General features: G+C 37.1%; 1 protein-coding gene across 6 annotated transcripts in view; it reads right to left on the bottom strand.

Annotated features, from left to right (window-relative positions):
- STAU2 (staufen double-stranded RNA binding protein 2) overlaps positions 1–19,371 on the bottom strand; it is a 176,565-nt gene that overhangs the window by 88,841 nt on the left and 68,353 nt on the right. For all 6 annotated transcript variants that reach the window (XR_003922902.1, XM_030010781.2, XM_030010784.2 and 3 more), the window contains 3 exons: positions 15,111–15,248; positions 11,723–11,854; positions 8,069–8,129 (listed from right to left, as the gene is read on the bottom strand). Coding sequence is in view for 5 of the 6 variants with exons in the window: in XM_030010781.2 (XP_029866641.1) it covers positions 8,069–8,129; positions 11,723–11,854; positions 15,111–15,248 (331 nt within the window). In the remaining variant the exon portion in view is untranslated. The remainder of the gene's footprint in view (positions 1–8,068; positions 8,130–11,722; positions 11,855–15,110; positions 15,249–19,371) is intronic.

Below are 19,371 nucleotides of genomic sequence, written 5' to 3'. Positions count from 1 at the left end.
GGAGAGTGCATAAGTGCAACCGGAGGTGACCTATGCAGGCAAGACTATTCATTAACAGATTAAGAGGGGAATAAGAATTGTGATGATGAAAACAAAGGCATGACCCACACACAGAAGAGATGAAAGAATGAACGAGTCTACTGGACAAGGATAGAGAGGTTGCTGAAGCTAAGAAGGTCAAGGGGGACATCAACAAGCACAGCATAGGTACGAGTGAAGATCAAATCAGAGGAGGAGAAAGTGGTGGGGGAGTGGAAGTCATAGGGATAAGATGTTTGATGTAAAGGAAAGGGGATGGAGGAGAGAGTGGAGAATTAAGTCGTGGTTCTGACAGCAGTAAAGCCTCAGTTCAAGTGATTCAATTCTTCAAGAACTTTATTATCCTAGACTAACGGTGAGGTACACGGTGGGTTCCAGGTTGGGAGGAAGGGAGTAGGAAAAGGCAAAAAGACTTCAGAAAAGTGAAAGTATTTAGAGAAACACAGTATTGAGGTTAATTGTGTGATACTCCTCCATTTGCTTGGCTGAAGACAGAAATCCAAATGCAGATAGTTTGCAGAATTACATTATTAAATCTGAACTTGAGAGTTAACATCAATAAAGAGCTCTGCGTTGCTATTCCACATGCAGTTTTTTCCAAAAGAATAGACTAACAACCTTGAACAAATTTAATTCATATAGGAATTTTAGGGGACCAGGAAAAGCAAAAGGATAATTTCTCTGAAATTATCTCTACCCATAGAGCTGGCTATCTCCTGTCATGGTGGCTGTTCCCTCTTTATACATTTTCTACATCAAGAGTTTAATGGTTAAGCAGTCTCCTAGAAAGCTGACTGGGGTTCCTTCTCAGCCTGAGGGCATCCAAACCACAAGCCTCACAGCCCAAGTGTATGTTTCTTACATATGCACAATCCATACTACTCAAGAACCAGGCAGCAGGTTGCTTGCAACACTTTTTTTTTTTTTAACCTGTGTCTAAAGTATGTAGAATATAATATCTGTAAACCAGCCAGGGAACACCAGAATACATATCTGCACCTTCACCCACAAGTGCTTTAATCAACAGACAGACTACAGAGTCATGATTCCTTTAGATCACTCCTTCTCTGTGGATTTCTTGCATTTTGACAGCATCTGATTTTTTATTTTCTGTCTGCAAGTCATAATGATATTAGATACACATCTCCAAAAGGCAGCTGCTATTATCTAGATTACTCTGCACCCCATGAGTACTCTCCTTCTGGTGAAGAAGGAAAACTAAATCTAAGTCTCCCAACATTCTGGGCACGTGTTTAAAACACTAGGTACTTTAGAAATACACTCTGTACTCTAAACTCAGCAAAGAAAGCATTACATCTGAAGATGCAAAACTTGCAGTACTTTAAGCACCTAACTGAGCATCTCAAAAGGGGAAACGTAGGAAAAGGAGGAGGACCAATTGCAGTTGTCATCTTACATACCTGAGTTGTGCCCAAATCCCACTTACACACAAAAATGCTGATTTGGATCTTGCCACTAGTTCTCAAAACAGAAAGGAAAAAATAACCACGCTCCCTTCCCTGTTTTGTTAATACGAGGTGTTTTTTAACGTTAGGTGTTTCAGAAGTTTTTTTCAACTGTTTCAAAAAATATATGCAAGAAGTATTTAATTAGTATTATTCTGGATACATTATCTCATTCTCATTGCTAGATTAAGCTGAAAAAGAACACATTTAATGACACATTAATAATGGAAAATACAGCATAGACTTCCTAGCTTCAATAACTCAGGGAAAAACAAAATTGGACAAATCTCCTCTGCTTCTAAATTTAATTTTCCTATGTCTTCAGTTAGAAAGAAAATATAGTTATCTAAGAAAGACCCTTCCTAGAAGATGGGATGAATCCTTTTTTTTTAACAAAAAAAAATTAGCACATCAACTCAGCAGCTACAGAGGCAAGGTGTTATTTAAACATAACCAACTGCTATAAGAGACTCTAGCCAAAGTCGTGAGACATACAGAGTATAGACAAGTGGCTTAGCTGATGGAACTGCTCCCATTACACACAGTAATGGTATAATGTTCACCTGACAGTATGTTTGCTAAAAAACCCCACAAAACAAAACAAAAAACCCCAGACCAAACAGATGGAAAACTACTGTTCTGTGGCCTGCACTTCATCAAATAAGTGGTGTTGTCAACCCCTCTTACTGTGGTTTCTATTCAGAATGACAAATAATTCAACAAATGTTTAGCAATGTATCAATCTAACTCTTAGCAAGAGTGTATAATAATTGACGAAGTTTAGTAAGTTTGGAAGCAATTCAAAAGTGATGTCCAAGGAAACAGCAGTACTTCGTGAGCAAAAATGCATACAATCCGCTGCAAATCACCTTTGAAATACACCCAAAAGAATTACATATTTCAGCAAAATGTACACTTATAAACTCCAATTAAAAATGTCTGAAATACAAAACAAAAACTTTATTCCCAAACTGTAGACTTCAGTTACTGTTCATGGAAATACAGGGGTATTAAATTATCTACTGGAAGTCTTCACCAAAATCCCCAGTTGAAAAATAAACATGTAGAGGACTATAAAAAGAAGTCTTTATAAAACTAGTGAGGGCCAGAACTATAAAGTTCACATAAATTTTGTTTCCTCCAAAGTGAAATTGTATTACTGTGCAAAATTTCATAAATACATGATTTATTTTGCATTTATTTTCTCCCCCAAACCCAGTAAAGAAACATCTAAGTAAGAATTTGATGTAACCATTCAGTTAGGGCTTACAATAACACGCATATATTTTCCTATTTTTTATATTTCTTATATTCTTAATCTCTTATTATTTAGGTAGATTTTTAAAAATACTAAAACACATGTTATTTATGGAAAAATGTTCAAATTTTCTCATCACAGATTTAAGAAGCTTCTGAATATCTATTTGCTCTTTTCTCACTGCTTTTTCTTTTTTTACAGAGAAAATTGCATGAGATCAAGTATCTTTGTTCCTTGGGAGTTCATCTGCTCCTGCTGCTCATTTACCATCTGAAATCATAATCATCTGTTGGTGACAATCTAATCATCTTCACAGTAACTAATTGTGATGTCACAAACAAATGATTATGATTTCAGGTGGTGAACAAACAGCAGGAGCAGATGTACTCTAAAGAACAAAGACTGTAAAGTCATGCATGAATCCCTAGTAATAAAATGTTAGGCAAGAAAAACAAAGAGCCTGTCCTTTACAGAGAGGTAGGATTGCTCTGAGTGTATTAGTAGTAGTAGTAGTAGTAGTAGTAGTAGTAGTAGTAGTAGTAGTAGTAGTAGTTTTTCAATACTTACTTTGTGACTCCCTAAATTGCTGGAAATAGATAAAGGAAAACTATGCTATGGAAAATTGAGGGTGGGGAACATAAAAAAACAGTTAGGGTCATTTTTTCCTTGTTAGAATTATAATATATAAAAACACTGTTACTTTTTCCTTTTATCTTTATATATTTTTAATCTTCATAGCTCATCTACAGCTTCTCCTAGAACGCACACTGTATGATGTTTGTGATTACGCCATCCAGAAATATAAAATCCAAATATGTTCCCAAGAAAATGCACTTTGCATTAGGATTGTTTATTTGTTTAATGTTTTGTTTTTGTTGATAACTGCTTAAGTCAAATCCAGAGAGATAAATGAGCATTCTGTTGACAGTAAACATCTCCTGTATGGGCTGCAAATGCTAGTGGTCTGCCCACAATGTCTCCAAGTCTCTTCCAGAAGCATCAGGGAGAAAAACTCACTCAACATTCTTGTTATTTCACGTGTGAAAAATGTCTAAGATATCCCCAAACAAGAAACAAATAGCTTCTTGTTTCATCTTTAGGATTGTGAAATGAAGAGGAAAGGTAAAGAAGTAAACCTGTGGGAAGAAGCTTTGCCAGCGAGTAGGAGGAACAGAAGTGAAGTTTGCCGCAAGGATAGCTGCAAAATAACATGATAGAGGGGAACAGGAGAAGTTAATTTTCAAGGTTATTTAATAGGGAATAGTAAAAATGCATTGAACGAGTATGTAGGAGGAGACAGACTGTAGGGTATTTCTCAGCAAAACAAACTACACAATAAGAGTACAACGAAATCTGTTCTTCAACTATACTAAAATATATAACTGTTACGATTTTTGGTTTTGTTGTACTAAAGTATACAACTTTATTTTACTATTCCAGTTTTATTTTACAGTTTCAGATGGAAACAGTGCATTACGCATACAAAAAAGAGTATCTGCCTGCAGAAGGAAACTGATGCACAATATGTTGTCCTAGCAGGGGACAATTTTTTTCCTGGAATAAAATTACTGGAAATCTGAATAAGAGCTGCCAAATCATAGATGTAGCAATCCCAGAGCCTCGGATTTTCAAGACCACTGAAAGTTAGGTTTTAGGGTAACAACAAATGCAAACTGTACATTTTTTTTATAAGCAAGGATATAGAAGGGAGGAAGCTGCTCCATTTGCCTTCTTTAAAACGTCCTACAATAATGATGACACTGCAAGAGTAGATTCACCTACCAACAACTGTTGTTCTTAAATATAAACTAGCATATGCATACCTGAAAGGATGTGACATTTTTGATCGCAAACAGTGGAACTTGTTCAGAACTGTTTTAAAAAAACCCCTAGACTTCACAGGGGCGTGAGAGATCATGCATGCATGTGATTTCTCTTATTCAAAAGGAGAAGACACTTCAAATTTCCTCAGTTCGCCTTGACTACAAAGCTCTGAAGTTATCTGGGACTCTGGGGCTTAGGGGAAGATCAATGGGTGTGCGCAGGGAAAACTCTTAATAATACTAGTTCTTCTTTGGGATTTTTTATGCATTCCCTGTGTGGGAAACTAACACATAATATTCTACCAGAAGCAGAGCAGGCAAAGTGCTCATAGGTAAACATGTACTGGCAGACCATCCCCCTACTAAATATTAGCACAGCATTTCAACAAGTAATCATGTCTATGAAAAACTGGTGAGAAATACCAAGTGATACTGCGTAGATCTCCAAATGCGGCAATCCCTTGACCCCAGTCATGTCCTGAAAAACAGGCCTTTTCATAAAGCCATTCAGTAGGAAGGTATCAACTGAACTTACTATCTTACTTAATTACTATCTTACTTACTTACTATCTTAGTAACTGAACTTACTTACTTTTCTATCCAGCAATCTGTGGTTCCTTCCTATACATTACAAATAAATGGTGTGATATTTATATGTTGAAAGGTTTACAGTATAGAAACTACTACAGTGGATTTCTATATAAAAATATACTTTAATAGAGTGCCAATCGATGCAGCAGATTCATAATTCTATCAGAAAGGCCACTTTAGTTTAGAAATACCAAGAGAAGTTTCAAAGAGAAACTCAAAAAGAAGACCTATTAGCAACTCATTCAGCCATGGATGATATCAAATTAACACATTTAGAGAAGAAAAATGCACTCCTACGTCTTTCATGAATCCTGGATGAGACTGTAAGGTGAAGAAAGACTGGTCTGTCCTCTACATACCTGTTAACATATTCATTCTCCTTTTATGCCTTTATATGGAAATCACAGTTAAGCTGTAAATTTTAAAGAAAATACCGTAGAAGAGAAAGGCCTTTATGAGGTGAAGGGTTAAAAAAATCAGTAAAATATATATGCCTGTTGATAACATTTTGGGTTCAAACCCTTCCCATTTTGCAAAAGGATAGCACAGTCCCTCTGAAATAAAAAATGACACACTTTAATAAACTGATTATTATTAATGTTGCCTCTAGATTGAAAGCCTCAAAAAAGGAGTTAAGGGATTAAGCACAGTGGTCTCTGAACAGCACTGTCAGAAATAAATGCTCTATGTCTATTGACATGATACCTACATCTCCTTTGATTTCCAATTTACTTGGAGATCAGAAGAATGGAAATGAAGGCATCTAGCAATATCTTTCGTGCATTAGAAAAGCATTCCAGAATGAAAACCTGTTTCTGTACCATGGCCTGTGGTGGCTGCAAAAAGGTCTATGAGCAGGTCAATCTGTGAAAAATAAGTTCTTTGGTCAGCACAGGTTTAAACTATAACTTTTATTGATCTTGTCTCCTGTTGAGTGAGTTTGCCTTTGTGTTCTCCTTCTAGATTTGGATTTACATGTATAACTGCTAAAGTTTTCTTGCCAGATGAAGACTGGGAAAGGGATTGTTTTTCTTATTCGTGTAGTAGACAGTTGTGATGTCATCTATAAATATCTTTGCTACAAGACACTGCAAAGATAGGAGAGAAAAGCTAGAGGTGTAATCTGCTCTTATCTGTCCCAAACTCCAATATGTTAACATTTGAAGATATTTCACAGGCCACATCCTTAGAGATTTTGACAATGCAAACAGAAATTATCTAGGAGTATTGATGAGGACTGATGATAGGGCTGGAAGGAAGCAATTAATAAGAAGTCTTAGATCCTGTAGTATCCCTCCTTTCAGGGAAACACAATGGCACATGCTGAATCCAAGATCACTTTAAAAGCTAGCAGACTTCTGTGTAAGTTGAAGCACAAATTATTCCCCAGGCCTAGTGGCTGGGAAGACCACATATATACTGGAACACTACTGAACCCTCTTAAAACCTGCTTTTAAGACCATGTCCTTCAGACGTATATAGGCAAAAAATAGAAGGCAGCTCATGTGCATGTCCGTCTCTAGTACAATCCTTAGTTGAGGGAGATAATGTTTGGGACTCTTAAGTTCAAAACTCAAAGAAGAGAAGAGAAGAATCCAAAGCTCATGGAAATGTGAAGGAAGTACTATTTATATTATCTTTACCACTCTAAACAGCAAAAATGTAGTTGTAAAGTCACAAATGTCTGTCCTATTCATTACCTGTCACAGTGAAACTGAAGTTGGTCTTCATCAACGAGGTCTCTCAGGCCTTTGTGTCTATAGACACAGCTCAAGGAAGAGACAAACTACCAGTAATGGAACCTGATCACAGCTGGGGATCTCTTGTGAAATTTTCAGCCCCTACAAGTCTATTGGACCAAATGGGATATATCAGCATGCCAAGTCAACCGGCTTATGTCATTGTAAGGCCATTCTCTACTATCCTCAAAAAGTCAGAGATCAGGAGAGGTCTCCAATGCCTGGAAAAAGGCATCATCATCATCATCAAAAAAGGCACACTGGTCAGCCTCACTTTAGTCCCTGGGAAAATCATGCAGTAAGTCCTCTTAAAGCCATTTGTGGGCACACAAAGGAGAAACACACAAAGCAGAAAAAAGCCATTTGGAACAATAAGCATGAATTTACCAAGGATAAAAAACAGCTTCAACAACCTGATTGCCTTTTATGATAAAATGACTGGATTTATGAATGACGGGAGAGCAGTGGATGTCATTTACCTTGGCTTTAGCAAGGCTTTTGACATCATGTCTCCCACAGCATCCTTGTATCCAAGCTGTGATGTTAGAGTCTAGGTAGATGAATTACTATATGATTAAAATCTGTTTGGATGATCAGGCTTAGAGGACAGTGGTATGCTTTGGGGGTCCCAATAGCAGCCTTCCAATACCTAAGAAGAGGTTGCCAAAAAGATGGAGCCAGGCACATTACTGAGGAATGTGGTAGAAGAACAGGAGATGATATTCATAAACAAACAGGAGATGTTCTGACTTCAATAAAAGGAAAAAAAATTCAATGTGAGGATAATTAAGCATTGGAACAGGCTGCCCAGAGAAGCTATGGAATCTCCATCCTTGGAGAACTGGAAAAAAGACATAAGCAACCTTGTCTGAACTCTGTCCTGACCTTGCTTTGAGCAGGCAGTTTAGATGACCTCCTAAAATCCCTTACAAACTGAAGGATTCAATAATTCAATGAGTAAATTAAAATCTCCTTGTTCCTGCATTCATTCATACCTACACTCGCACAGAGGACACTCAAGAGTTAATTCATCTAATTGCAATAAAAACCCTAAAATATTTACAAACAGCATTTCAATTGTCTCGAAAAATCCAAATCCTACTGAGACAAAGAGAAGTTAGTATAAATATAAAATTAGAAAGCAATACTTACTGTTACTTGTTGGCTCAGGAAACCCAACATTCTGGCCGTTCCAACTCTTGTTTTCTCCAAGCTGAAACAGGTAGAAAAGGACAGATAAGTAAAGAGCAAACTACTCCTTAAACAGAACATTCATGTTTATAAATTTAGTTGAAAGATTCTAAAGAGGATGACTTGGGATTGCCACATCTGCTCACAAAACTTTGCTAACACATCCTAATTTTTGTCTAAAATAGGTTATTCGAGGAATGTACCCTTCATGAATAAACATTAACAACTATTGCCTAACACTGAAATATAAATGTTTCCCCAAGGATTAGGCTCAACTCAATATGTTACCAAATCAGACTTAAAATCAAATGTTTAAGCAGCTCTCCACTGAAAACATACACAGACACCAGAGAAATTACATTCTAAACCAAGAAGATCCTAATATCTGCCTATGAAAGAATGCGTAAACACTACAAAGTACTTTGGGTGTAATTTTAAAATATTTACTTGCTAGGAATCCATTTAGTTACTGAAATGGAAGCAAAAAAAGATTGCAATTTTCCATTATTTTAATATATCGACTTTTTCAAGGAAGCTAATTGTCTTCAAATTAATTTTATTATGTTTAACACTGGGTATTATTCTGACACAGAAAAGGGGAGCAATTAACACAGAAGTTCAAAATGAGGCCATTACTGAAGTCTACACAGTAAATAAGATGGCAGTGTTCTAGATTTACATGCAAATGTGAATAAACATGGCCAAACTTCCTCATGAACTAGGAGCCATTGACAACCAGCTCTATGAGTGTGAAACAAATGATCCTTTTCAGATTTCACTGGGATTTTGTACACAAACAGAAAACCTCGCAGCAAAGCAGTCTATATCCCATGACAATTTACTACTGTCTGTTACAACAGCATGGTTTTGCCATGAATCCATACTGTAGATACATAACATGATAGGAAAATCAGCACAAGCATGCTGCTAGAGTATGAGAAGAACATTTCCAACTCTCATTCCTCTTTTTTTACTGTTTATTAACTTGATCATGATGGAGAATTTAACAAGAACTCATCTATCACTAAGTTATCCTTAGTGCTGCTGTCTCACGTGAATGCAATCTACTCTGGTTTTCTTCTCTCTAAGAGAATGAAAGTGGCAAGAAGAAATGAAAAGATGGAAACACGTAAAAATGAAGACATTACAACTCTCCTTTCTCATCCATACAGCTAAAATTCTGATAGCTGCAAAGTCTCCCAGGGCACTTTCAAATTGCTCTCCTCAGGGCTCTGCACAACCATGACTGATTTCTTCCAGGAACAGGATTACCTCAGAAAAGAGCAGAGCCTTTACTTTTTTACATTACCTGGATTACCTGTTTACCTGTGCTGCCATCAACACCATGCATGGCTCTTGTAACACTCTTAGGTCTTCATTAAAACAATGAATACAGGCACATTTTATGCACCGGGGTTAAGGAAAAAACACTGAATTTGGTTTTGCACTTTTTTTAAGGGAGGAGGAAGGGGATGAAAGGACTCGGGGAAGGGGGGCAGGGGAAAGAGAAGTTGCCTTTTTTAAAAGCATCAGAAACAACACAAGTGAAAATTGTACATTTAGATGCCAACCTGATACATCAGCTAATCTACATTGGGGCCCATTTTGGATTCAAAGAGAGAAACAAGTGTCTTCTCATGGTACATCTTTACTATGCAATTTATATGGAAGGCATTTCACAATGCTCAGATTGGTAGAGATCTAAGGGCTATTTTCCCTCTTCTCCAGCACAGTTTACTTTGAGAATTCAAACGCTTTCATCTACACAAACTAACTTGTGTATCTGCAAATATGTTCAGTCTGCTATATACAGAAGATAAAGCCAGATGTTCTAGATATTTTATGTCCTTAACCCCAACAAAGCTATAAAAATTTGTTCTATGATCTTGAATACTGCCGCTACATAAAATTTGAGTAGTTCACATTTTTTGCATACAGTATCATGTTTGCTCATTGTGTTCAGAATAATATTAGGCCATTGTATGCTATTCTATCAATTCAAAGATACCTACATCTGCAAGTATGTAATTAAACCTGTTTTTTTAAAGACAATACACTTGTAAGCAATAATTTAATAAACGTAGGGAAACAAAGCAGCAGTGCCCCTTTTTAGTCACTGAATTTTTTTTAAGGATTTCAATGTAACCACAAGTTTCCACTATGTAGAGCTCTCCAAAGCAACTATGTTGTGGGTTGAATTTTTTCAGGCTTTATCTCTGAAAATTACTGAGTAAAAATAGTTCAGCCAATTTGAAATCCAAGAATGAAAACCTATGTTTTCCTATTAGAAAAAAAAAGTTGACTTCTCTGTTTTGCTTTGTTTCTCAAAAAGCCCTTTGGCCAAATTGGCAGTGAAGAAAAAGTTGAAATTGGTAGAAAGTATCTTCTACAGCAGAGAAGTCTCAGCATCCTGGTGAAAAAGAAGTATCATTTGACTCTCTCATAAGCCTTTTTAAAAATAGCTATGACTGCACAGTGTGTTCTCGCTAGGAACACCATCTAGCTTCCAAGTACTCTGTTTAGAGTATTGCACACTTGTATATGACTAAGATACATAGTGAAGAACGTAGTGAAGGTCAGTGTGAACAGCATACACAGAGCTGCTCCACTCAAAGGAGAGGGAAACAGAAGGAGATGGAGCCAAGTAACTGGTATGGCATTTATCTTTTCCTGGCTAGAAATACAGAATGTATAGAACAGAGTATCTTCCTATATACGTCATTATTTTTTTTTAACAGAAAAGAAAGGGTGTTTCAGAAGATATATAGAGAAACATATACTATATTCAGATTTATCATGTGGTCCCTAGAAAAGCCCAGCAGAACATTCTGTTGACCTGAGCTAGCTGGTGCAGTCAAAGCAAACATTTAAGCCATGACTAAAATATATACATGCAGTGACTCTGTATATGAAAGAAGCTGTTCAGAGTCCACAGCTTAGCCAAATACCTTACCAAATGTCCTTTCAGGATACAAAAGTGAAAACCTTAACACCCAATTTTGGTTACAAAACCTCCCATCAATAAACTCAAGACAGGAGAGGAGTGCTAAGTTGCCCATCACTAACATGGAAATACATACCTGCAACACGTATGAATTTAAAATGTAATTCCTTCTCCACAAAAAAAAAAAAAAGACACATTTTCTTTCTCAGTCATCAAACCTGAAAAGGCCATTATTTTTCTGGAATGCTTTTAGCGCACATGCAATGGGAAGACAAACATTGACTACCATGGCTACTTCATGTATGAAAATTGCTAACATCATTCTTCTCAGTGCTCTCATGGATGCCCAAAATGGAATAAAAGCAAGAGGCACGTTCACCCTGATATTTAAGTAGAAATAGGCGCACACATCATATGTACACTTTTGCACACATGCTATCATATGGAACTACATTTCTGTTCTTAATTACTCTTGCAAGTGGAGGAGAGGCTGCAACTACTACTAAGTGTAGCTCTAGAGCTGTGGCTAAACGACGGCTGATCTCTGACACGCAACCCCCTAAAACACAGGATGCACAAGTTTAAGCTTCCATTCTTACTAAGCGATTAGCTGATACAGCTAAAAATCTAGAGAAGAGTAAAATGTGGCCATCATAACAATTGGTTCTCACCTTTTCTGGCTGGTCTTGAAGAGGAGTAGAGGCTTTGTAACCCAGCTGTAGCAACATTGCTTCTGCTGCATTTCTTTTAGCTATTTTCTTGTTTGGGCCTGTTCCAGTAGTAATCTCATTGCCTACTTTTACCTTAAAAACAAAACATTGATCACTATCACGATAAATGCAAGACTGCTTAATATCACCATGTAATAATCTTGCTGACCTACCAACAACTGTCAGCTCTTTCGATGAAGATGCAGTCCTGAAAAAGTAAGAATAGTGCAAAAGGGGACTACAATACTGCTTCACACATAGGAGCTTGTCTGGATTTTTCAGAAGGTCCCCAAACTTGTAGCAAAGAGCTAAATTTTTCTGTATCTCAGTGCACACACAGCTGTCTCCCTCTTCCACCAGCATCTGTGTCAACCCCATTCTCTCTGCTGAACATCTCCCCCACTCTTTCTCAACGCGGGAAGCGCTACAGGATCTGTACTTCCTCTTTCTTGTAGGAGCATTGCCTGCAGCAGCTCCCCAGCATCATCGGGACAGTATCCAGAACAACGGAGAGGCAAACAATGATCCAGAGATTTAAATGAGACTGGTTTCTAAAGAAAGATGAAAACCATGTTCACATTCCTCCCACTTTGTCGCACTGCAAGGAACATGGGGGCTGGGGCTGCTTTCTTCTTCCGCACTTATACCTGGCAAGCTTTTATCAAAACAGCCTTTGGAAAGAAGGCTCCTTGTTGGACCTATGGTCTGTACTGCACAAAGGGTTTCTGACAAGCAAGATGCCTTTCATAAAACTAGGAGAAATTAAAACCTCAAAATAAAGACAAATTATGGACAATGGTTATCCACAAAGAGTGAGGCTCTAACTTATTCCTCGGCTTTAGTACCTTTCTTAAAGCTTCTTTCTGAAGCTGTATGTGTCTGGTTTGTGATATTTGCACCGTCATTGCTATCACCTATGCAATACTCATAGCTCTTTGGTAGGTATCTTTCACTCTGTCCATTAAGCCATTTTATTTGCCAAATTTTCTCTTAAAAGAGTGTATAATTTCAAAAGCGTGTTAAAAAAAGGAAACCAAAATAAAATAAAAATAACAAAATAGCCAAGGTGATCTGAATAAAAAAAACCTTAGAGGTCAAAGACCTGAAACAGTCTGGAAGGAGCTTTAAAAAAATTGTATAAACAGGCATACAATTGTTAAATAAATAATAAACGTCATTTAGTAATTTATGTTATTCAATAATTATTCACTCTCCTCAAATTATCACATATATATTTTCCTAAAAGTTTTAATTTTTCTTTACTCAAATACCTATTAATTCTAAATACAAAGAAGAGGATGTAAATAAATAATAATGATCATGAATATCCCTTCAAAGTATATATATATATATAATTAAACAAAAAGATTCAGCTACCTAAACCAGAAATATTAATAATCTTGAAATATAAACCTTATCTTCTATGCAGTTCCACAATCATAATTAGAAAATAGTCAATCTGCTACAAGTTTATATGCAATAAAATTGAGGGACTTTACTGGGACAAGACAAAATGATAATTTATAACATAGCTCACAATAAATCAATGCACTGCTATTTCTCAGACCTGTAAAACTGGTTTAGCTATTATTATAACCTCTATCAAGGATTAAAGGTCTGACTACAAAGAGAAAGAGCTTTCTGAAATTAACTTTGGGAACAGAACACCAGCTAATGTCATCAGAGGTTTTCTTCTGTTTATCTAGTAGTCAGGACAAGTAATTGGATCCATTTCATCACATCTAAACTTGCTCTTTGTGTGACAGATAAAAATGAACATATTATCTCTGGATATTTTACTTCCACATTCAATTAAATTAAATGAAAACATTGTTTAAGTAGTTTATACAAAGGCTTTTTATTCTGATAAGACTTTTTGCATGTCATAATGAATCCACTCAGACTTCCTGAAGGCGGGAGAAACAGCAGTATGATTTCAGCATGAAAATATTAAAAAAGGAGAAAAATGGAGCTACAGTGTTTAAAAGTATTCATAACAAAGGAACTGTTCTATGGAATTTCTTTGACTCTTTCTTTCACAAGTCTTCTTAGATAAGGGAATCTTCTACGTATTCACTGTTTTTAAGGTTCTTTTTTTATTCAAACCAAAGATTTTGCCTTTATTGAGACTCCTCCAATGGAAAACCAAATTCTCACCCCATCTTTCTAATACTGCATTGCGTTACACAGTCCCCTTCTGATGCCGCACACAACCATCTCCAATTGTGGACACTCCCACGGGGGTCTGAGCATGGGAAAAGGGATTGTCTGTGATAGGATCACTCTTCTTCAAATACTTTTAGGTAGCATAAAAAGTTGGAAATCCAAGTTTATATTCATAAATCAGATTCTGCAACAAAAGGAATCCAGTATCTTCTTTTGCTTTAGAGAGAAAAATAATAAATCATCAAGAAAGACCACTGAGGTCCAAGGAAATTAAGAATGCTAGCCTATCTTATGAAGAAGGCACTTAAAGATTTAAGTGAAAACATAACTGATTTTCTGGAGAAGGAGGTGCTGGAATGTCATAAATTCTGCTTGTGATCAGAAGTGACATTTTAGTGTGGTTTATAGATAACAAGTCAAAACATGTTGAGGTATGCTGTTCTGAATTGTTCCAGCACAAAATTACCCCTGAGTGAAAACACAAGAGAAAAGAATTCTTCCCTGTTCCTATCTTTCTCAATCTGCTGTTGTGCTATCTAACAAAATATCATGGTTATATCAAATCTTTGTAAATGTTCTTAATTTAAAAATTAAAGAAACATTAATGATCTACTGTTTCTGTATTAGGTCCAGAGCCTTTAACTGGACAGGCTAAAACACATGATGGAAGGCTTTTTTTGTGGTATTTCAGATATGAACAAAGCCACAAAGAAACTCAAAATCTGAAAAGATTTGCAACACTATTTTTTTAAACCAAAATGCTTGGTAATATGGAGATACTCATATCCATATTTCCGAACACTTGTTTGTATTGCAATCCTCTGATTAACAATAGCAAAAAAAAAGTCTTTTTGAAAGAAAAGTAAAAGTAAATAAGTCAAGAACCATCAAGGATAAGGACAGAAACCATCAGGTGAAATAAAAATAAGAGTATCAAAAATGCAAAACCACTACAAGAAAAGCATCTAGAAGGCACATAACCTAATTGCCATTTGTTTCACCAAGAGAAAGAAGGAAGTTCAAACAGGCTTTCTGATAGTGTATTTCATACTATTCTTGTATAACTGACGATAAAGCAAAGAGCTAAACACAGAGGGATCCGCTTCATATTATGTCACCATTTTGCTTGAGTTTGAACATAACATAGCAAGGGCATTAACTCGAACGTGACAGAAGATGATACCTGCATAACAAACTCTCGACGGCGAGGCATTCCTCTCTCCGAAAGAAGAACATACTCTGGCTCCTTCTCCTTTTTGGCCTGTTGGATCTGAGCCAGACGACTGATGGGATTCATTCCTTGACCATATTCTGGTCCAGTCTAAACAGGTTTAAAAGAAAGAACCATTATTTCAGCATATATCCATACAACTATTATGCTGCTTCAATAAATCATTTACTAGCGTTACCTCTTCTTTAATACTCCTTTTGAGAGAATAAGAAATAAATTTCTTCCCATCTTCTGATCATGAGACAGAAGATAAGAATCCTCAAGCTCAAAACTGTGACAAAAAATATACACCTATTGTCTGCCACTGTTGCAGGTAGCGTACATACCTAGCATCTGTAAGCTACTAATACCCTCATCTATCTATGGAGGTCCTATGGGGATGGATGAAAATTAGCAGATTCATCAGTCAATTATATCTCATTGCCCTATTTCTATGACCCTTTCCCCTAACCCCTTAAAAGAGGTTGCTACAATGCTGGAACATGCAGTACGCTAAGAAGAGGTGGGATTTACATGGGGACAAAAAAGATTTGCCACATAACAAGGAAGCTGCCTCTCTCAACCTTCCTGCCTTCCTTCTCAGCACTCCTGCCTTCCATCCTGCAATGCAAATAAAGGTGTAGAAGGTTTACTCTGCATGTGATAGGAATTCACCGTCAAAATACTTTTATGTAGTGAAGCTAGAGAGGAGTATCTCCAATGGCTAGAAATGCTGCATATCGTGAGCCACCCACAAAGTACTGAAAATGCTTAACAGACAATAATCCTCACAACAACATGTCAAAATGTACAGTTGGTGGGGGAATTGATCTGATGGGGGGAAAACAAAAGGACTGAGAGACTGATCTGTCCAAGATTACACAGACAGGTGAAAAACTACAGTCCTTACAAACTATCTAGTTCTGATATCCTTTTAATATGTTATTACTCACGTGGCAAATGCTCTCTCAAAGTGAATAGCTATGAAAATACTTGTTTGTAGGTCTTAAGGAGAAGAAATTAAGACCCCCCAAAATTCATCAGAAGTCATATTAACTGATTGATATACCATAACACAAAGAATGAACTTGCAAATGTAAATGGCATTTGAATGTAGACTTGTTTTTATGTTATCGAGCTATTTCTTTTTCATGAAGCCATTTGCAGGATAAGAGAAGATCAGTATTCATGCTTGTTTGAGCTCCTCAAATAAGAACAAACAAGTGGTCCAGAAGCTAAAGAGATGATCAGCAACTGAAGGCAAAGACCAGAAGGGGATATTGTATTAAGAAAGCTGTGCAGTGAATCCTACATAGCGTAACTTCTGAAGTTGTTAGAGAAGATGTAGGTGAAAGAATTAAGACAATGTCATGCACAAGAGCAGTTTTGTGGGCAAGAAGCCACGCAGAGACAAAATGTAGAATAAAATAGGCTAAATAAAGTACAGGCCATAAGATATAGCCTCATAAACATATATACAAATAAAAATAAGTTATTGTTGTCACTTTTTTTGGTGCTCAAAACATGTGCAAGTTAAATTAAAAGAAATGGGCACACTGAAAGCATTTCAGAAGTTTGGATATTCAAAAATAAAAACCTTCTACACATCCAGGTTATTTTACTATTAACATCTCTTTCTAACATGGCCAACTTTGGATAATTCAATTTAAGATTGTAATGGTAAATGGTATATGGTAATATAAGAGATATTTACATTATTATACCCTTAGTGTCTTTCTTGAGAAAAACTTTCCAAAATGAGACAGCCAGAGCCAATAGCCTTTTCAGATCTTGCAGCTTTAAAGCTGCATTAATGCTGATGGATTTCCTTTAAATAACTTGTTATGCTCATTTTTTCCTACAAGTTTTTGAGAATTAGATCCCCAGAATTTCAGTAGGAGACAGGTATCTACTTAAACTAGGGTTTTTTTTAAAATCACTCATTCTGTGTTGAAGGCAAATGAAAAGAGAAAGATGATGAAGTAAGTCCTTTGTACATTTTCCAAACCCAGATTTGCACTCTCCAAATTATTTGCTCATTTTAAATGGATTTTCTGTTGGCTGCTCCTACAGAACTCTGCACTCAGTGTACTGAATATACAGGTTTCTAAGGGTCATACTTTTAGTAAAGTAAGTACTGCTTTACTTATTTTTTACAATCTATCAATGTAACACTCAATGACGACTAAGTTCAAGCCGTACTGGTATAATGCTGCCCAGCCTAACACAATGCACGCTGTGGACATAACATAATTCAGAAAAACTGAAATTATTTTTTTTTTTAACTAACAAGAGGCAAATACAGAAAAGGAGATGAAATTCAGGTCCTAAAACTATATTCTGAAGCACAGGTTTTAGACATGAAGGTTTCCTGTTTTCTCCTGCAATTCTAGTCTCGAGATTCCTGATCTGCAGAGTATGGGGCAAAAGTGACTCTGTAACACCAGAAAGTGAGCAACTCTCCACCATTATTTACACCAATTTAAAATGAGTATGAAAGGCTATTAACGTGCCCTTACATATACCTAAATGACTATCCAACATGCCAGACCATAGAAAAACATGTACAAAGAGTTTAACTACTTCCTCACAAAATAATACTTCCTAAAATAAAATTATTTTGGCTACTTCCAAAGCCTTGCCTTCTGCACTGAACAGATGACAAGTTGTGCTGCTTTTGGCTGGGGTAAAGTTAATTTTCTTCATAGTAGCTAGTATGGGGCTGTGTTTTGGATTTGTGCTGAAAAGAGTGTTGATAACACAGGGTTGTGTTCATTACTGCTGAGCAGTGCTTACACAGCGGCAAGGCCTTTTCTGCTCCTCACCCCACCCCACCAGTGAGGAGGCTGGGGGGGCACAAGGAGTTGGGAGGGGACACAGCTGGGACAGCTGACCCCAGCTGACCAAAGGGATATTCCAGACCATATGACGTCATGCTCAGCATATACAGATGGGGGAAGAAGGAGGAAGGGGGGGATGTTTGGAGTGATGGCGTTTGTCTTCCCAAGTCACCATTACGCATGACGGAGCCCTGCTTTCCTGGAGATGGCTGAACACCTGCCTGCCGATGGGAAGTGGTGAATGAATTCCTTGTTTTGCTTTGCTTACGTGCGCGGCTTTTGCTTTACCTATTAAACTGTCTTTATCTCAGCCCGCGAGTTTTCTCACTTTTACCCTTCTGATTCTCTCCCCCATCCTGACATGGGGGGAGTGAGTGAGCGGTTGTGTGGTGCTTAGTTGCCGGCTGGGGTTAAACCACGACACAAGTTAATGGGATTAGTTGTTCAGTGCTGAGACTAGGTAGTGATGCTTCATAAATATATGGACACTATGTCACTGCTTTTGTTAGATCATTTCAAAGACTAATTACTCCAGATGACCCTTTGGTTTTGTATGAATTTAGGATGAGTAGACAAACTAGGGCTAATCACTGTAGACCGACTGAATTATAGAAGTAGCAATGAATCTACTGCCACCAAGAATAAAAGCACCATTTAAGAAACTGGAGCTCACAAGAATCCGGAGCTTCTAAAGGAAGCCTCATCAGTGCAGCAAGAAGCATATTAATATCCTCTGAGACAGGGCATGTTTTAATGGAGGGATGGTTCAAAGTCTGCAAGTCGTCCATGGGCTGGTCTCCAGTCAATTTTGTATCTCTTTGAGAGCTAAAGAGCATTATCAAACACATGCTAATTTTAACACAGGCACATGAAATAAAAAAAGTATTGTCCTTTGGCACTTGACAAGTGACACACTAGGCTGAGATGTCAACGTACTCTTGGCCTTCTTTCAAATCTTTCAAAAAAATTGAAGCTGAAGCCACAAAACTCCCAAATCTAGCTCCATAAGGAGAGGACGCTGAACTGTGCACCATTTCCCCATATGTCTACTCTTTCATGTATCTCTCTCCCTCTTCAAACTGGGGAGGGGGGAAAGACCAGGGAGAGAACCACTGCATATGCTAGGAGGGCCTCCCAGAGATGATGCTAAAAATTCACATGGCTGTACAGAGCTGCTTGGAGGGCTTGATCCTCCACTAGACTTGAACCAAACCCCTGAAGACTTCAGTGATGTTGAGCTCAGTTCTGAAGCTGAGCACCTTACAAGCCATTATGTTTTGAATTTCACAGCATTCTCAGAATTTAAAAAAGCACAGGCATATTAGCACAGGCAAACAAATAACAATATTGACAGAAAATTACAAATAAGCCTTTACTGATTTTAAATCTGAGTA

Source organism: Aquila chrysaetos, chromosome 4, assembly GCF_900496995.4.
Source record: "Aquila chrysaetos chrysaetos chromosome 4, bAquChr1.4, whole genome shotgun sequence".
NCBI lineage: Eukaryota > Metazoa > Chordata > Aves > Accipitriformes > Accipitridae > Aquila > Aquila chrysaetos.
Note: the sequence above shows the minus strand (reverse complement) of the source record. Positions and strands in the feature narration are given on the sequence as shown.